The sequence below is a fragment of the Lepidochelys kempii genome, chromosome 21, assembly GCF_965140265.1.
Source record: "Lepidochelys kempii isolate rLepKem1 chromosome 21, rLepKem1.hap2, whole genome shotgun sequence".
NCBI classification, from domain to species: Eukaryota; Metazoa; Chordata; order Testudines; family Cheloniidae; genus Lepidochelys; species Lepidochelys kempii.
In genome coordinates, this window is record NC_133276.1 from 18,430,782 (window position 1) to 18,450,208 (window position 19,427).

The 19,427-nt window shown below is 46.0% G+C and overlaps 1 protein-coding gene across 8 annotated transcripts in view; it reads left to right on the forward strand.

The window, feature by feature from the left end:
• KDM5B (lysine demethylase 5B) overlaps window positions 1-19,427 on the forward strand; it is a 179,480-nt gene that overhangs the window by 98,977 nt on the left and 61,076 nt on the right. For all 8 annotated transcript variants that reach the window (XM_073319609.1, XM_073319607.1, XM_073319608.1 and 5 more), the window contains 6 exons: window positions 2,316-2,478; window positions 4,515-4,634; window positions 7,782-7,976; window positions 8,644-8,825; window positions 11,679-11,803; window positions 12,420-12,570. In XM_073319609.1, the coding sequence (XP_073175710.1) occupies window positions 2,316-2,478; window positions 4,515-4,634; window positions 7,782-7,976; window positions 8,644-8,825; window positions 11,679-11,803; window positions 12,420-12,570 (936 nt within the window). The remainder of the gene's footprint in view (window positions 1-2,315; window positions 2,479-4,514; window positions 4,635-7,781; window positions 7,977-8,643; window positions 8,826-11,678; window positions 11,804-12,419; window positions 12,571-19,427) is intronic.

The window sequence follows — 19,427 nt, forward strand, 5'->3', positions numbered from 1 at the left end:
TAAGAATTAATGTAAATAGGGGATGGTTAGGTTCCAGGAGAACATTTTTCACCAGGCAAAAGACCACACACACACACTTTTAAACAAACAATTTAATACTATACACAGCAATGATGATGATTGTGAAGCTTGGTTGAGGTGGTGGAGTCAGAGGGTGGAAGAGGGTGGGATATTTCCCAGGGAATGCCTTGCTGCTAAATGATGAACTAGCACTTGGCTGAGCCCTCAAGGGTTAACATGTTGTTGTTAATGTAGCCTCACACTCTACAAAGCAGCAGGAATGGAGGGAGGAGAGACAGCGTACAGAGAGAGACACACACACACACTGTGTGTGTGAGAGAGAGACATGCATCGCCCCTATGAGTACACTGATCCCACTCTAAGTACACTGCCTTTTAAAATAGATCAGCAAGTTGAGACAGCAGCTGCTGCCAGCAAGCTCCCTAAGTCCTAAGCCCTGTTGTGTCGTCGTTGCTCTCTCCCCACCCCCTGTTCTGTGGAGATGGCTTACGGGGGAGGAGGACACCCTGACAGTAGCACCCCTCTTCCCCCACCCCTCTACACAAGAAGCAGGAGGCTCCCAGAGTAGCTTCCAGGCAGAGGACAGGAGTAGCACAGGGCAGTGGGGGAGGGACAACCGAACTGCTGGCAATTGGTAGCCTGCTGGGCAGCTGCTGCACAGGGAACTTAAGGGAGCTGATGTGGGGCTGCCGGTCCACCCTGGTTCCAAGCCCCCACCAGCTCCAATGGGCTGCTCTTCCTGCAAGCAGTGGACAAAGCAGGCAGCTGCCAAACAATGTTATAAGGGAGCATTGTGCAACTTTAAACGAGCATGTTCCCTAACTGATCAGCAACGAAACAACATTAACAGGGAGGACATTAAGTGAGGAGTTGCTATATATTGCTTCTATGGCGATTCTGCCTCAGCCAGAGGTTGTCAGGCCCCAGGTGGAATTTGTTGCATTTGCAGTGAAAGAACACTAACCTGAACAGATTTGCTCGAGGCAATAAAAGTGGAATTCCACAATACACTCTTACAGGCAATTTCAAAATACTTTAAATTACACATTCAGAAATCTAGCTAATTACGGGTTAAGTCTGAAGAGAGAGCCTGTAGCATTAAATGTTAAGAGTTATGGCAGTGGATAGAGCAGGGGTGGGCAAACTCTGGCTCGGGCTGGGGGTGGGGGCTCTGGAGTGGGGCCAGAAATGAGGAGTTCAGGGTGCAGGAGGGGGCTCCAGGTTAGGGTAAGGGGGATGAAGTGTGTGTGTGGGGGATGAGGGTTCTGACTGGGGGTGTAGGCTCTGGGTTGGGGCTGGGGATGAGGGGTTTGGGGTGTAGGGGGGTGCTCTGGGCTGGGATCAAGGGGTTTGGAGGGCGGGAGGGGGATCGGGGCATGGGGGGTGAGGACTCCGGCTTGGGGTGCAGGCTCTGGGATAGGGCTGAGGATGAGGGGTTTGGGGTGCAGGAGGGTGCTCTGGGCTGAGACCAAGGGATTCGGAGTGTGGGAGGGGGATCAGGACTGGGGCAGGGGGTTGGGGTGGGGGGTGGCTCAGGGGTGCAGGCTCCGGGCAGCGCTTACCTCAAGCAGCTCCTGGAAGCAGCATCATGTCCCTCCGGCTCCTACATGGAGGCAAGTTGTGTTGCCCCATCCACAGGTGCCACCCTTGCAGCTCCTATTGGCCGCAGTTCCCGGCTAATGGGAGCAGCGGGGGTAGCATGTGGAGCGGAGCCCCCTGGCTGCCGCTATGCATAGGAGCTACAGCGGGGACTTGCTGCTGCTTCCGGGAGCTGCACGGAGTGACCCCCAACCCTGCTCCCCGGCTGGAGTGCTGGAGCAGGGCAAGCCCCAGACCCTGCTCCCCAGCAGGAGGTCGAGGGTCGGATTAAAATGGCTGGTGGGTCGGATGTGGTCCATGGGCTGTAGTTTGCCCACCCCTAGGATAGAGTCTTAGGGGTTGTCTGTGTGATGGGGTAATGCACCCTATGGGGGTGTGATTTCTAAAGTGCACTAATGTGCTGTACATTAATTGGTCTGTGTAGACTAAAGGTTCCCCAGTGTACGTGACCAGTATTGTTTCGAACAGTGCTATCTTAAAGTGCACCAGTAAAGTCTATATGGATGAATTAATGCACAGCATGTTAGTGAGCTGTAGAAATTACACCCCTGTATAGCATGTTACTCCACCATGTAGAGAACCCTTAGTACACTCCTGAATAGTGCTTATTTAGCATCCTTTTCTGTACAATGTGTTGTGAAGCAAGAGCCTGTAAATGTGAATGTATTTAGCATCCCCTTTTTTTAAACTTGCAGGGGTGAACCGAAAACGTGGTATGGAGCCCCGGGATATGCGGCTGAGCAGCTGGAAGACGTAATGAAGAAGCTGGCTCCTGAGTTATTTGTGTCTCAACCTGATCTTTTGCATCAGCTTGTCACCATTATGAACCCAAATACGCTGATGGCCCATGGAGTGCCCGTATGTCATTGGAGTTCTGTGCTCATTGTCATTTATCTCCTTTTCTTTTATGTTGGCTTCTTCTGTAAGGTTGACAATTTAAATCAATTGTTAACACACCTTTGCAATAGCTTATGCATGTATTGCACACTATAGCAATAACGTATTGGATGAATTAAATTTGTTTGAGCTGGTATAATGTACTGTTTTGAAAGGATGGGCAATGCAGCCATTGCTTTTTAGACTTACTTAAGATGATTATTTCACATGCTCTTCTCCAGAGAGACCTGTCTCAGTGGATTTCCATTCCTGGGCCTATGTTCCACATAAGGTGGTTTGAGTTTTTGAGGCACTTGTGGAGTCTTGTCAGGTGCCCTTTAGTTGGACGCTAGAGCTCTTGGCTGCCCCCTGTTTGTTCCAAGTTTATTTCCTTTCTGGTGGTGTTTGGAACACAACTTCCCAGCAAAGGAAGGGGAACCATGACTTCTTTGTAGATCTTCTCTATAATGCTGAATAGTTTGGCAGTGCCTCATCTACATCCTTCCTCTCATATTTCCTGTCATTCTGGGTCATTATTTAGCTGTTAAAGAAAATGCATCACTCACCATCCTCCTTCCTCTCAGTCTTTGAACGGATGTACTTCCCATGTACTTAACTGGCTTTTGAAAGGAGCTGACCTTGGAACCCAGTGGAAACATAGAAGGAGTGAGGCAGTGTAAGGTACCTAAAGTGTGATTTCAGAGACACAGAAGTTTTAAGCTGTGGGAATTCTTTATTGATCTCATGATGTTTCAGAAAACAAGAAATTACAGGTAACTTCCAACCTCCTCCCCTCGGCCACCTGCGCATTTTTAAACATCTTCATCTCAGTGTATACTTCAGCAGCTCACTAATCTTAAACTTAATTCCTCTTTATGAAGAGCCTAGTGACTTTCATATATCACTTGTGAAATGAGACAGAAGGCTCTCATTTTAAATACTTCTCTGACCAATACATGCATCTCAGAATTGCAATGATAGCTGAAGTCAAATTCAGAGTCCACAAAAATGTGTGGAATATGCGGGTTTATCTTGTCCTGATTTAAGATGATCAGTGAGGTCACATTAGTTGATAGCTGCAGATTTACTGTTTAAGGCTATATTGTGACTTAGCCTTGTTTAGGGCTGCATCAGCTGGAGGGGCTTGTTAGGGAAAGTAAAGCCTCCACTTATTCTCCTGTGTGGCCACATCAAACCCGCTTACATCTGAGTCCAGGGTGGGGGAGAGCAGCAGGGACTTGAGCGGTATAATGTGCTGGTTTGAAAGGTTGGGCAATGCAGTCATTGCTTTTTATCTGGTTGTTTGGATGGGGTTGGGAATTAGGCAGATCCCATGGCTGTTCTCCCTTCCCCTTGTGTTCAGCCAGCTCTGGTTGGTGGCCTGTGGGGTGAGAGTTTGCTGTAATGAGTCAATACAGCGTACTTCCCTCCCTGCTGTGCAAATTCAGTCTCGCTTCCTTTCCATTGCTCTTTCTGTAGCAGCACATCTTCACACTGTCCCTTACTCAGAGCTGAAAGGAAACTTGATCTTGCCCTAAATGACCCTTTGGTTTGCCACCTTTTAAAGAAAAATATATATTCAAAATCAAACAAAAAAACCCATCAGCCACCAAGCACGAGAATATTTGTTTATTTTTTAAAGCCAAATTTGCTGTTTCTTGTTTGAAAAAAATACGAACTATCTGCCACCTTTATGGTACATATACTGACTGAGTGGTAGCTTCATCTGCCAGTAAGGCTGAGTAACACTCTGTGCTGGGAGTTGTTTCATCAGCATTTTTCAAGCTAATTGTTGATACTAGGAGTTTACCTGTAGTCTTGTGGAGTGCAGGGTTAGTCCCTGTACTTTCTGAATAAAAATCGTAACTCTTTGGCTGAGGTTTTTAAAGTAATTTAAGCTAAATAAATGGGCATCAGGCATCCACATCCCCTTGGTTGCTTTGAAAATCTCAGCCTGTACCTCTGTAATTTTCACCCGTTGTTAGAAATCAACTTGGTTTGCCTCTTGTTTTTATTAGGTTTACCGAACCAACCAGTGTGCTGGAGAATTTGTGATTACATTTCCAAGAGCCTATCACAGTGGCTTTAACCAGGGTTTTAATTTTGCTGAAGCTGTGAACTTCTGCACAGTTGATTGGGTATGTTTTAAGGACATGGCATGAATTTTCAGTAAAAGTATATGCTTACTAAGTAATGTGGTGGTAATTTTATTCTGCATGCACAATCTCACTTGAGTCAATTGAGTGGAAGGCATAAAGAAGAATTTTCCTAGTGCACAATGACCAAAGAAAACACAGCGTAGATAGTGGTACTTTGCTATTTTTCACTTTGTGCAATACTTCTAAGTAGGTAATAAAAACGCTTTAGCTGTACATAGCTTAGTGATTTCAGAATACTAAATTAACTTTAAAACGAGTTCAGTGTACTGACTGAACACTTTCTCCTCACCCAGCTCCCCTGAAAGAATCAAACATCTATTATTAACATGGGTTGTGATCCTTAGTTACACTAAGGCCATTTATGCCATGGAAACAGCCCCTTGAGAAAACCCATTAGGCAAGGGACCTGCCCAAACAGTACAGAACTTCAGAAGACTCTACACAGATTCTGCTCCCAGCCTGCAGTGAACAGGGCATGTTGGTCATGGAGGTATGGCCAGAGTGTACTGAACTATGGGTATTGTCTGCTTCCCAGTGCCCATAACAGTTCTGGGGAAGCAGAGCATAAGTCAGAGCAGCCTCAGGGTTGCTTTAACTTATATTAGGGACTGGACAGAACCCTGCATGTCATGAGAATACAGAAAGCACAAAGGTTGCTTAAAGCTACCTTTTTTGCACCCCACCCCCATTCTTGACCTAATTACAGGAAAATTATTATTCAGAATCGACCATAGGGACTCTTCCAACTTTGCTTCAAATACCTTTTAAAAAGATTCTTATGGCATATCTTGGAACAATTATTTACTGCAGTCTCAGACAAAAATTATGTGCAAGCAGCTCCAAGTTTCTTGCCCATTTTTTGACAGTAAATTGTATTTACTTAAATTGTAAGCTGCTTGAAGCTGGGACTGTCTTTGTTTGCACAGCACCTAGCACAATAGGGTCCTGTTCCATGACTGGGGCTCATAGGCCCTATGATAAGACAAATAATTATCAGTGTGACTGTCTTCAGGTTACATCAGTGTGGAATGGAACTCTTTTGGACTATTACTCCACTTCACTGATTTTGAATGGACCCTTTAAGCAGTACTGTCAAATCCAAATTGTAAACTCTTTAAATCTTTAACAGTATTTAATCCTTTTTATGATAATACTTTCTGTTGTTAGGTAAAGATTGGAACTGTCCTCTCTTATTTAAATAAGAGCAAAATCAGAATAGGTTGTGAAACATGGTTTGCTTTGGCATTTCCTAGTTTTTATCTTGACCACGTATCATAGCTCTAACCATCTGTAGAGATCCACTTGTTCCATCTCACCAGGAAATTCTGTGCACTAGCATGAGGTTTTCACATTGCTTTCACTTGGAAAAAGTAACCAGGAAAACTGCATTTCTTGCATGCACACACCAGTTGTTAAGTACTGTAAGATTTATGCAATTGCATCTCAGTGAATCAGACAGAACTGTTCCAAGAGGCCATTGCCTGGAGTGTACATCAGGGTTAATTTAATGGAAGTCTTAGTGGTCTAATCCTAAATGATAAAACAGAAGATTCCTGTTCAGAGCAGCAGCAGATAATAGACTACTGTACAAACCAAAGATTATGGCTATTAAAGCTATTTTCTGTCCTTTTTATTGCTTTTAATCAAAATACACTGAGAATGGTTCCTCCAAGATAGACCAAATGCAGCCACCTTATAACATCTATAACATGATAACAAATAATATCTCCAGCGATTAAAATATTGTTTGGTCTCATAACTGTCCTTTTCAAGTACAATTGTTTCTGATTACTCTGGATTTTCCCAACACAAATTTTGTCAGTCTATGAAACAATTTTCAGTCATTTACTTGTGGGGCATTTGGAAATGCTGCTGCTCTGACTTCAAAATGCTGTTTATAAATATGACAAGGGAGGCTAGAATAATGTATAGACACTTCAGGCCTGTATCCAGAGTCCCAGCTCCTGGAGTCATATGATTACATCAGAATGTAAATGTTAAAAAAAAAAAAAAAAAAAAAAAAAAAAAAAACCTGTAGCCCTGATGGTTGCAAAGATAAACTGGAAAATGTGATGTGAGTGTAACCACTGCAGTGATGTCAGCCTCAGTCTGCAGACAGCCTAAAAAAATAGTGAAACAGGTGAACTGTCCCATTCCTGTTCATAGAGTGTTAACTCCAAGACTCATTGCTCTGGGGATTGTTGTGGTTGTCTAGGGCCCTGGATTTTCTTAATCTGGCCCTGAGTGCAACAAGTTTCCAAGTCATAGAATCATAGAATATCAGGGTTGGAAGGGACCTCAGGAGGTCATCTGGTCCAACCCCCTTTTCAAAGCAGGACCAACCCCAACTAAATCATCCCAGCCAGGGCTTTGTCAGACTGGGCCTTAAAAACCTCTAAGGAGGGAGATTCCACCACCTCCCTAGGTAACACATTCCAGTGCTTCACCACCCTCCTAGTGAAATAGTTTTTCCTAATATCCAACCTAGACATCCCCCACTGCAACTTGAGACCATTGCTGCTTGTTCTGTCATCTGCCATCACTGAGAAGAGCCTTGCTCCATCCTCTTTGGAACCCCATTTCAGGTAGTTGAAAGCAGCTATCAAATCCCCCCTCATTATTCTCTTCCGCAGACTAAACAATCCCAGTTCCCTCAGCCTCTCCTCGTAAGTCGTGCTCCAGTCCCCTAATCATTTTTGTTGCCCTCTGCTGGACTCTCTCCAATTTGTCCATATCCTTTCGGTAGTGGGATCCCCAAAACTGGACACATTACTACAGATGTGGCCTCTCCAGTGCTGAATAGAGGGGAATAATCACTTCCCTCCATCTGCTGGCAATGCTCCTACTAAATCCAAACACAGTAGTCAGTATCCTGAGTTATAGGAACTTGCTCATGGTCTTCTTTACTCTTTAACATGTGGTATACTTTTCATTTAAAATTAATATAGTTTCTAGAATGTGCTGCTATTGGCTTGCATTTGGTTGGATAGATAGTAATTAGTTAATAGCACAAACAGTCTGTGACTTCACACTATTATGCCTCTAAAGGTTTCATAAATAACATTTAAAAAAAACTTTCTGCCACTCCCTCCATCCTCTCTTTCCCCTCCCCGCCCCCCGATACAGCTGCCGTTGGGTCGCCAGTGTGTGGAACATTATCGCCTGTTAAACCGCTACTGTGTTTTTTCTCATGATGAGATGATATGTAAAATGGCTTCCAAAGCAGATGTCCTTGATGTTGTGGTAGCTTCTACTGTTCAGAAAGACATGGCTATTATGATTGAAGATGAAAAGGCTTTACGAGAAGCTGTGCGTAAACTGGTAAGCTTTAGGAAATGAAATTATGCTGACTGGAGTAACTTTAAAGTCATGATCAGAAGTTCATCCATGGTGTCCTGCATTAATGTTACCCTAAACCATAAGAACATATGAATGGCCATACTAGGTCAGACCAAAGGTCCACCCAGCCCAGTATCCTGTCTGCCGACAGTGGCCAATGTCAGATGCTCCAGAGGGAGTGAACCGAACAGGTAATGATCAAGTGATCTGTCTCCTGCCATCCATCTCCACCCTCTGACAAACAGAGGCTAGGGACACCATTCCTTATCCATCCTGGCTAATAGCCATTAATGGACTTAACCTCCGGGAATTTATCTAGTTCTCTTTTAACCCTTTGATTTCAATGGGACTAGTTGAGGAAAGAACTACTTGACATTAGTGGGGTATTAGAATCTGGCCCTTAGTAGATATTTTTTTTTTTTTTAAATGCATTTTTAAAATAATAGGTTTTATAGTTTCTTCAGTAACTTAGTTGAAGAGGTTGAGCCCTCATTAACCAAAATGTGGTTATTTTCATATGGCCAGTATCTTAATCCTAAACTTTCATGATAAATTATCTCTTTGATCAACTTAACTTCTGATCTTCCAGTCTGAACTAGTCTGCTCTGTTTGTTATACTGTGAAGTCACTTTAGTGTATTCTGTTGTAGGGAGTGACTGATTCCGAGAGGATGGCTTTTGAAATGTTGCCAGATGATGAGCGCCAGTGCATAAAGTGTAAAACCACTTGCTTCATGTCTGCTGTCTATTGCTCATGTAAACCTGGCTTACTGGTATGCCTGTATCACATAGAAGATCTCTGCTCCTGTCCCACCTATAAATATACACTGGGGTATGTTTTGGCAAGAAAAAAGTATCATTCATTGGGGGTCTATGAGGACAAGATATACTTTTCTTAAATTTAGTTTTTCGAGTAATCTAGTGGGGGTGAGGGGCACATCACTCATCTGCTTTGCTAGTGATGCCATTTATATTTCTCCCAAAACTGTGTTCAAACTTATTTCCACAGTGCCCCAAACAAAGAACACCGTTTCTGAGATGGTGTATAATGCCATTAACTCTTCTTTTTCAAATCCCACAAGAGATATTTCTGCCATAACACCTACAAGAGAGACAAGGTGGGTGAGGTAATATCTTTTATTGGACCAGCTTCAGTTGGTGTGAGAGACCAGCCTTCAAGCTGCACAGACAGAGCTGGCCTGGGAGAGGTACTCTGAGCATCATAGCAAAATGCAAGGTGGAATAGATTGTTCAGTGTAAGTAGTTAGCACATATTGTAAGGGACCGTTCAAGGTAGAGTGGATAAAAAGTGGGGGGAGGGGGGTGGGTTAGTGGGTTACAGATTGTTGCAATAAGCATAAATCCAGTGTCTGTTCAGTCCATGGTTTTTCGTGTCTACCAGAGTTATGAATTTAATCTCCCAGGCTCATCTTTTGAAAGTGTTGTACAGGTTTCCTTTGAGGATGAGGACTGGTAGGTCAGATACAGAGTGATTGCTTTGTGAAAAGTATTCACTCACAGGTGGTAGGGTATTTTTGTCTTTTATTATTTTCCTGTATCTGTATGAATGAATGTATAAGTTCATTTTAGAGTGCAGTAATTGTCTGGTTTCACCCACATATGTGCTAAATATTTATGCTAAATAATCTGTTCCACCTTGCATTGAGGTGTGATGCTCGGAGTACCTTTCCCAGACCTGAAGAAGAGCTGTGTGTGGCTGGAAAGATGTTGATCCAATAAAAGATATTACCTCCTCCACCTTGTCTCTCTAATATCCTGGGACCTACACGGCTACAACTACACTGCATGTAACATCTACAATAAATTAGTGTGCTCATTCTTTATATGTAGAATATCATAGAATCGTAGAATATCAGGGTTGGAAGGGACCTCAGGAGGTCATCTAGTCCAACCCCCTGCACAAAGCAGGACCAATCCCCAACTGTACACCAAAAGAAGTGTTGTTTCATCTTGCTATAGTAGTTACACAAGAACGGCCACACTGGGTCAGACCAAAGGTCCTTCTAGCCCAGTATCCTGTCTTCTGACGGGGCTGCAACCTGGGGCCCCTGGAAAAATAAATCCTAGGCAGTGATCTCTGGAGCGCTCAGGCTGCCTGCCCTGGCCCCATGCCGCTCCCAGAAGCGGCGGGCTGCTGGCGCGTCTCTGCGGCCCCTGAGGGGGAGGAGGCTCCGCACGCTGCCCCCACCACCAGCACCATCCCCACAGCTACGGGAGCGGCGATTGTGGGTGCAGGCAGCACATGGAGACGCGCTGGCCCCCTCCCCACAGGGGTGCGCAGAGACATGTCAGCAGCCGTCCGCTTCTGGAAGCGGTGTGGGGCTATGGCAGGCAGGCAGGTAACCTGCCTGAGACCTGCTGCACCACCGGCCGGGAACCGACAGTGATAAGCGCCTCCCGGCCAGCGCCTATACCTTGCACCCCCTCCTGCACCCCAAGCCTCTGCCTCAGCCTGCTCCTGCACCCAAACTCCCTCGCAGATCCTGCACCCCCCTCCTACATCGCTGCCCCAGGTCAGAGTCCCCCACCTGCACCAAGCTCCCTCCCAGAGCCCTCACCCTCTCCTTTATTCCAACACTCTGCAGCAGTCCGGTGCTCCCTCCTGCACCCAAACTCCCTCGCAGACCCTGCACCCCCCTCCTACATCGCTGCCCCAGGTCAGAGTCCCCCTCCTGCACCAAGCTCCCTCCCAGAGCCCTCACCCTCTCCTTTATTCCAACACTCTGCAGCAGTCCGGCGCTCCCTCCTGCGCCCAAACTCCCTCGCAGACCCTGCACCCCCCTCCTACATCGCTGCCCCAGGTCAGAGTCCCCCACCTGCACCAAGCTCCCTCCCAGAGCCCTCACCCTCTCCTTTATTCCAACACTCTGCAGCAGTCCGGCGCTCCCTCCTGCGCCCAAACTCCCTCGCAGACCCTGCACCCCCCTCCTACATCGCTGCCCCAGGTCAGAGTCCCCCTCCTGCACCAAGCTCCCTCCCAGAGCCCTCACCCCCTCCTGCACCAAACTCCCTTGCAGACCCTGCACCACTTCCTCCTCCGCTGCCCCAGGTCAGAATCCCCCTCCTGAACCCAAACTCCCTCCAAGACCCAGAGCCCCCTCCTGCACCAAACTCCCTCCCAGACCCCGCACCCCCTTCTGCACCAAACTCCCTCCCAGACCCCGCACCCCCTTCTGCACCAAACTCCCTCCCAGACCCCGCACCCCCTCCTGCACCAAGCTCCCTCCCAGGAAAAAGACTTGTATACAGGCCCCATAAAATCTAATAGCCCCGGGCCTTCAGGAGAGTTAGTCCGGCCCTGCCCAGAGGGAATGAACAGAACAGTTAATAATCAAATGATCCAGCTCTAGCCTTTGCTGAGTAACTGAGTAATCAAGTTGCTTTCCTGAGCTGCTGTCCTTCATCCTCTGTTCCCCTCCACTGTTTTGTTATCTCTTCACTGTCATATTTTCAGTTGGATTGCGAGCTCTTCAGAGCAGGAACCTGGTCTAGAATTTGTAAAATGAGGTGCCTAATATGCTTGTGAGAACTGAATAATATAACGAATAATAGTAAGTACAACTTCTATAGATAAAGCAGTGATGATTCATATGGACACTAGACAATCTTATTTTGATGTTCATTCATGCCTTACTAAAGGGATTGAATTCTGTGCCCCTTCCAGATATCGATACAAACTAGATGATCTCTATCCAATGATGAATGCACTGAAATTGCGTGCAGAATCCTACAATGAATGGGCTTCAAAAGTAAATGAAGCTTTGGAGGCAAAAATTAACAATAAAAGAAGTATGTATTTTCCTTATCTTGTATTTGCTACAGATGCTAAAAAATTGTCAGTTTCCAAAATGTTTCTTATTTCATTGTTAACTGCTGAAACTCAACAACTTTGTCTCTGAAGCTTATTTATGTATCATATGAATAAATCTGTATATTTACAGGTTTCAGAGTAGCAGCTATGTTCGTCTGTATCTGCAAAAAGAAAAGGAGTACTTGTGGCACCTTAGAGACTAACCAATTTATTTGAGCATAAGCTTTTGTGAGCTACAGATCACTTCACTGTAGCTCACGAAAGCTTATGCTCAAATAAATTTGTTAATCTCTAAGGTGCCACAAGTACTCCTTTTCCTGTATATTTATATACCTTTCCATGACTCCATCTCACAACTGAGAGGGAGAGTCCCCAAAGGAAAGCTTGTTGGCGGTTGGGTTGTATGGGTTTGGCAGGTAGGGGATGTTGTATATCTGAGAGTGCAGGTTTTTTTAAATTTCTATACCAGCTTCAGGGTTTTTTTTATTAGACATTGTTGCATACAATTATTGCACTGCAGTATTCTTCTCTATTACTTAAAATCAATCCTAAAAAGAACGATTTTTAATTCAAGAAAATATTCTCTTCTAAAAGGCCTCATCAGTTTTAAGGCTTTGATAGAAGAATCAGAAATGAGAAAGTTTCCAGATAATGATCTACTGCGACACCTCAGATTAGTTACTCAGGATGCAGACAAATGTGCCTCAGTTGCACAGCAACTTCTTAATGGCAAAAGACAAACAAGGTATGTGCTGCACTTATTTCAAATTACTGAGGGGAAATTTGGAAAAGGCACTTGTTTTATGGGTTTCCAAATTACAGCAACCCTTCTGGTCTCCTGAAAAGATGTCCTACTTCTGGGGTCTGGTACTTCCTGGCACATGATATGTCAAGTGTCCTGAACGTTACAAAATTTCTAAAGGCCACCTGTTCCAAAGGTCAGACTAGATGATCATAATGGTCCCTTCTGACCTTAATATCTATGAATCTATGAAATTTGAGGCAGCATTAAGTAAGTTATGTAAAATAGCACTCGCCTTTCACTTCCTGGTGATCCATTGCACTTTAAAATGTTTCTTACTTTCCTCAGAGGAAAGTTGTTTCTTCTTCGAGTAGTGTCCCTATGGGTGCTCCACTGTAGCTGTGTCTGTGTCCCTCCGCTGCTGATCCGAGATCTTCAGTAGCCATGTCTGTTGGGCCTGCACATGGACTGTTCATGCTGAACCTCGAGGCTAGCCATTGCACATGGGCTATTCACCTTCCTGCCTTCTACCCCAAGCTTCACCAAGACAGTAGGGAGGCCATCTGACACACCTTCATAGAATCCTAGAATCATAGAATATCAGGGTTGGAAGGGACCTCAGGAGGTCATCTAGTCCAACCCCCTGCTCAAAGCAGGACCAATCCCCCACTAAATCATCCCAGCCAGGGCTTTCTCAAGCCTGACCTTAAAAACTTCTAAGGAAGGAGATTCCACCACCTCCCTAGGTAACGCATTCCACTGTTTCACCACCCTCCTAGTGAAAAAGTTTTTCCTAATATCTAACGTAAACCTCTCCCACTGCAACTTGAGACCATTACTCCTTGTTCTGTCATCTGCTACCGCTGAGAACAGTCTAGATCCATCCTCTTTGAAACCCTCTTTCAGGTTGTTGAAAGCAGCTATCAAATCCTCCCTCATTCTTTTCTTCTGCAGACTAAACAATCCCAGTTCCCTCAGCCTCTCCTCATAAGTCATGTGTTCCAGTCCCCTAATAATTTTTGTTGCCCTCCGCTGGACGTTTTCCAATTTTTCCACATCCTTCTTGTAGTGTGGGGCCCAAAACTGGACATAGTACTCCAGATGAGGCCTCACCAATGTCGAATAGAGGGGAACGATCACGTCCCTCGATCTGCTGGCAATTACCCTACTTATACATCCCAAAATGCCATTGGCCTTCTTGGCAACAAGGGCACACTGTTGACTCATATCCAGCTTCTCATCCACTGTAACCCCTAGGTCCTTTTCTGCAGAACTGCTACCTAGCCATTCGGTCCCTAGTCTGTAGTCGTGCATGGGATTCTTCCATCCTCAGTGCAGGACTCTGCACTTGTCCTTGTTGAACCTCATCAGATTTCTTTTGGCCCAATCCTCTAATTTGTCTAGGTCCCTCTGTATTCTATCTCTACCCTCTAGCGTATCTACCTTAGATGTTAGGAGAGCCCCTTTCATTTTATCTCCATAGGACAAAAACCTTTAGGAAGTCTCCTAGATTTTCTCTCGATGGCAGAAAAGTCTAGGGGCTTAATGATATCAGCCCAAAGGCTCTCTAAATGGGTCTTGATTTGCGTCAGGCAGTGCTACCAAATTCATAACATGGCTCCCCCAGACTCCATCCGTACAGATTGCATGAGATGGATCTCCTCATCTGTCGCCTTCTTTAAGGACGTCCCCATCTGAGAGATCTGCAGAGTGGCGATGTGGGCATTAGTCCACACCTTCGCAGAACATTATGCCATCACCGGGGACTCTGCCTCTGATGCCATCTTTGGCCACAGTACTATCACCTGTGACTAACCCGACACTGAAGTCTCAGTCCTCCAAGAGGGGTACTGCTTGGGAGTCACCTATAGTGGATCACCCAGAGGGACACCACTTGAAGAAGAAGTTCCTCACCTTGTGAAGTAATGATGGTTCTTTGAGATGTGTGTCCCTATAGTAAATGCTCCACTACCTGCCCTCCTCCCCTCTATTTCAGAGTTCTTGCTTATGACTCTGTGTAGAGAAGGACCTGAGGATGATTAGCCCGTGTGTGCTGGCTAGCCTGGTGGTGGAACACGAGAAGAGACAGTGCATGTGCAGGCCCAATGGACACTGTTACTGATCAGCAGTGCAGGGATGGGGGCACACCTATCGTGGAGCACCCATAGGGGGGCACATCTTGAAGAACCATTGTTATTGCACAAGGTGAGGAACTTCTTCAGATATTGATGGACAACAGTGTTGATAGATGTTTGGCTGCGTGCATGTGTTATTTTTGCATGCTGCACTGGCTCTGGGCACATAGCCAATACAGCAGGCTTCCATCGAACTGCCCAGTAAGACCGCAAGACTTGGTTTAATAGTGAAGGACCTGGTCAGTTTTATTGCCAACGAAGCATGGTGCTAATGCCCCGGTTCAATGGTTACAGGTACAGTAAAACATGTATGCCCATGACAATAGACCAGCTCAGTGATCGGCGTGACGTTCCATTCCTCCCTAGGCCAGACAGAGACACTTCCTTTGGGGCTTCATTTTATACATCAATACAAACAAATTACATATTGTCTCTAGGATGTGGTTAGTTAGCTGTCCCATGATGTGGGCTGTTACCACCCATTATTTTGTACATATTGATTCAATCAAAACATCTCTATTCATCACATTGTCATCCTGACCTTATATTTAGGATGGGTCAGCATGTTCCTGTTGTCTTTAGGGAATATGTTGGTGTTCTGGTACCACCCTTCTGGAATGTGTTTGCGTGAGTGCTCTGTGCCTAGCACCTCTTAAGAATGTGTGTTTTTGAAATATCAGCCCTGTTCTTGCCAGATTCTGTGAGCAGGGCCTGCCTCTAGCTCACAGCCTGATTTTGCTTTGTATCAGGAAAGCTTTGACCACTACTTTAGCCCAGACCTCAGGCCTCAGATCAGGCCTCTGATACAAGGGCTTATGTTTCAGGCCCTCTTCCTACTACAGACAGCACCAACAGACACTATCTAAACATAAAAGATAAAGCTCAATCTCCTCTACTGTGTCTGAAGGCTCTGAAATGGTGGCAGTGGTGCATAAATCATTGTATTCACTCCACATGCCTACACCTAGTGGGAGTTCAAAATGTCCAAGCAGACTTCTTGGGCAGAAAATGTCTGGACCAATATGAGTTTTTCATAAAAACATGAGTTGTTCTCTTCCTTTTCAGCAACTGGTGGACACTTGTGGTGGACCTCTTGGCCACTAGGAAAAACTGCAAATATTACCTTTTTTTGTTCCAGGACAGGGAGTGTCTCTAAGATGCATTTCTTGTAGATTGGAGCAGTGCCTGTCTCTAAACATTTCCCCTAATAATTCTCCGCTCTTATGTGATTTAAAAGATCCAGAGAGGCAGGCAAGAGTACCAGTTGCATCAGTGTTTCTAAGACAGCACTGGTATACTGACCTGCCAGAGCTCTCATGGGAACCATGTGTCACCATCCTGTGTCAGGCACACAGTTGAATTCTTCTCCAAATAGTGTCCCTATGGGTGCGCCACTGTAGGTGTGCGTGGACCCCCATGCTGCCAACTGGAGAATTTCAATAGCAGTCTGTCCCGCACATGCGGCTTCTCACCCGCCAAGAGGCTAGCCAGCATGCAAGGGCATTTCCCTCTCAGTTCCTTCTCAACCACCCCTGCCAAATCTGAGAGCTGTCCATTCATGGATCATTAACTCCCCATAGTTTTGCAGATTTGCCTTTTTTCTTTAAGTTCCTTGGCTTTTTTTAGTTGGCCTTGCTGGAAAAAAAGAAAAGAAGAAAGTGTTTGCCTCCCGCCAACTCCATTGGGGGAGGAGCGGGGACCCCCCTGGACAAAGCTATGTCTGGTTCTCCAGGCCTCAAGAAGTGTCTGAGCTGCAAAGAATCCATCCTGGTAATAGACAGACACTCTCAATGGGTTTGTTGTTTGGGGGAAACAGCACAATCCACAAAAATGTGGTTGGTGCCAGGAGCTAAAATCCAGGTCCGTGAAGGACAGAGAATTGAGGGGCTTAAACTCCTGCTCATGGAGTTGGCCCTTCAATCCTCAGAGTCCAGCAAGAGCTATCACCACAACCTTCTACGTCAAAGGCAGGTGATTGCAAGGAGATGAGCCACGCAGTCAAGACCTCTAAGAAAAAGTCTGAGAGTCCCTGCAGGAAGCCAAGATCGAGCTGGAAATGTTCCCCGGCTCCATCATTTGTCATTGGTACTATCAGCACTGAAGCCGAGTAAATCAAGTGCCCAGGGCACGCAAGGTACTAAGACAACAGAGCAAATCGGTCAGCCCAAAGACCCGTTCGGCACAGGCAAGGAAGCTCTGGTACTGAGAGGGTGTGAAAAACATAGGAAATCCACCCCGGGGAAGGCTACATCATTGCAGCCAACAGCACTGACTCCGGCACACCTAGTACTGGTGGATCGTATGGTCAGGCCCACATCGCCGTTGGTACAAGCTGCTTGGCACTGACAACTGACGGCACAAGTGGGTGTTGGAAATCGTCCAGACTGGATATGCCATCCACTTCCCCACCCTTCCCTTTCCCTCTTCAGGGACCCTTCTCACAAGGGTGTACTACGCCCAGAGCTGAGCCATCTCCTCAGTGTAGGAGCAATAAAGCTGGTACCCATGCATCTCCGGGGCAAAGGCTTCTACTCTCACTACTTCCTAATACTGAAGAAAAAGGGAGGTTGGAGGCCCATACGGGACCTCGACCTCAGAGCACTCAACAGTTTTGTCAAAGTGCAGAAATTCAAGATGCTCACTCTATCAACAATCATCGCAGCTCTAGAAGGAGATTGGTTCTCGACCTTCAAGATGCATACTTCTATATTTCCATTATACCAAGTCACAGTCATTAACTTAGATTTATGTTGGGCCAGGACGACTACCAGTACATAGTCCTCCCATTTAGCCTCTCTTTGGCCCCCAGGGTATTCATAGAATCATAGAAGATTAGGGTTGGAAGAGACCTCAGGAGGTCATCTAGTCCAATCCCCTGCTCAAAGCAGGACCAACACCAAGTAAATCATCCCAGCCAGGGCTTTGTCAAGCCAGGCCTTAAAAACCTCTAAGGAGGGAGATTTTTCCACCACCCTAGGTAACCCATTCCAGTGCTTCACCACCCTCCTAGTGAAATATTTTTCCTAATATCGAACCTAGACCTCCCCCACTGCAACTTGAGACCATTGCTCCTTGTTCTGTCATTTGCCACCACATGGAGCCTAGCTCCATCCTCTTTGGAACCCCCCCTTCAGGTAGTTGAAGGCTGCTATCAGATCCGCCCTCACTCTTCTTTTCTGCAGACTAAACAAGCCCAGTTCCCTCAGCCTCTCCTCGTAAGTCATGTGCCCCAGCCCCCTGATAATTTTTGTCGCCCTCCTCTGGTCTCTCTCCAATCTGTCCACATCCTTTCTGTCATGGAGGGCCCAAAACTGGACGCATTACTCCAGATGTGGCCTCACCAGTGCTGAACAGAGGGGAATAATCACTTCCCTCAGTCTGCTAGCAATGTTCCTATTAATGCAGTTTCACATGCCATTAGCCGCCTTGAGAACAAGGGCACACTGTTGACTCATATCCAGCTTCTCGTCCACTATAATCCCGAGGTTCGTTTCTGCAGAACTGTCACTTAGCCAGTCAGTCCCCTGCCTCTAGCGGTGCATGGGATTCTTCCATCCTAAGTGCAGGACGCTGCACTTGTCCTTGTTGAACCTCATCAGATTTCTTTTGGCCCAATCCTCCAATTTGTCTAGGTCACTCTGGACCCAATCCCTACCCTCCAGCGTATCTACCTCTCCCCGCAGTCCAGCGTATCTACCTCTCTACCCCGCCCCCAGTTTGCACCCTCAGCAAGTTTGTGGATGATGCTAATCTATCCCATCATCCAGATCATTAATAAAGATATTGAACAAAACCAGCCCCAGGATGATTGCCTGCTCAGGGCTTGGTCTTATGCAGAAGCCCAGCGAGTCACCCAAGCCACATGAGGCCTGTTCTTAAATCTGGACCTACAGATCAACCAATAAAAATTTACTTTGATACTGGTACAAAGACTTGAATTCATAGGAGCTGACCTCGACTTTGTTCAAGTGAAGGTGCTCCTCCCTGATAGAGACAGTACAATCCAGCCCACAAATCTTGGCCAGACACTGTCTTCACCTTCTGGAGTATATGACCGTGGACATATCAGTCATTTCTCATGCCAGACTACCTGTGAGATGCCACCAAGCGTTGTACTGTTCGATTTACAAACCAGAGACCGTATAAAGAAACTTATGTCGATGCCCATCAGGGTCAAGTAATCTCATGAAGGACAGTGTGCACATGTTACATAAACTGACAGGGAGGTGCCAGGTCACATTCCCTGTGTGTGGAAGCACTAAAACTATGGAACTGGTGCATTTCCCACAGTATCTTAATATCAGTGGCCTAGCTACCAGGAATACACAACACTACAGGCAGTCGGAGCCACAAATTCTCTCACAATCTCAAATGGCAGATAGATTTGGGGATACTGCACAACACATTCCGACTATGGGGGACGCTGGTAATAGACCTGTTTGCTACTTACCAGAACAAGAAATGTCCACAGTATTGCTCCAGAGCGGGGGGAGGGGGATCAGACAACTCTCCATAGGAGACGCTCTCCTCCTTCCATGGGAGAAGGGCCTTCTTTACACCTTTTCCCCATTCCCTCTGTTACTGGAAGTCCTGTTGAAAGTGAAAAGTGTAAAAGCAAACATCATACTGATTGCTCCCACTTGGTTCAGGCAGACGTGGTACACTTACCTGTCACATCTGGCATTATGTCCACCAAAGACTCTTCCAATCACTCCTCATCTGTTG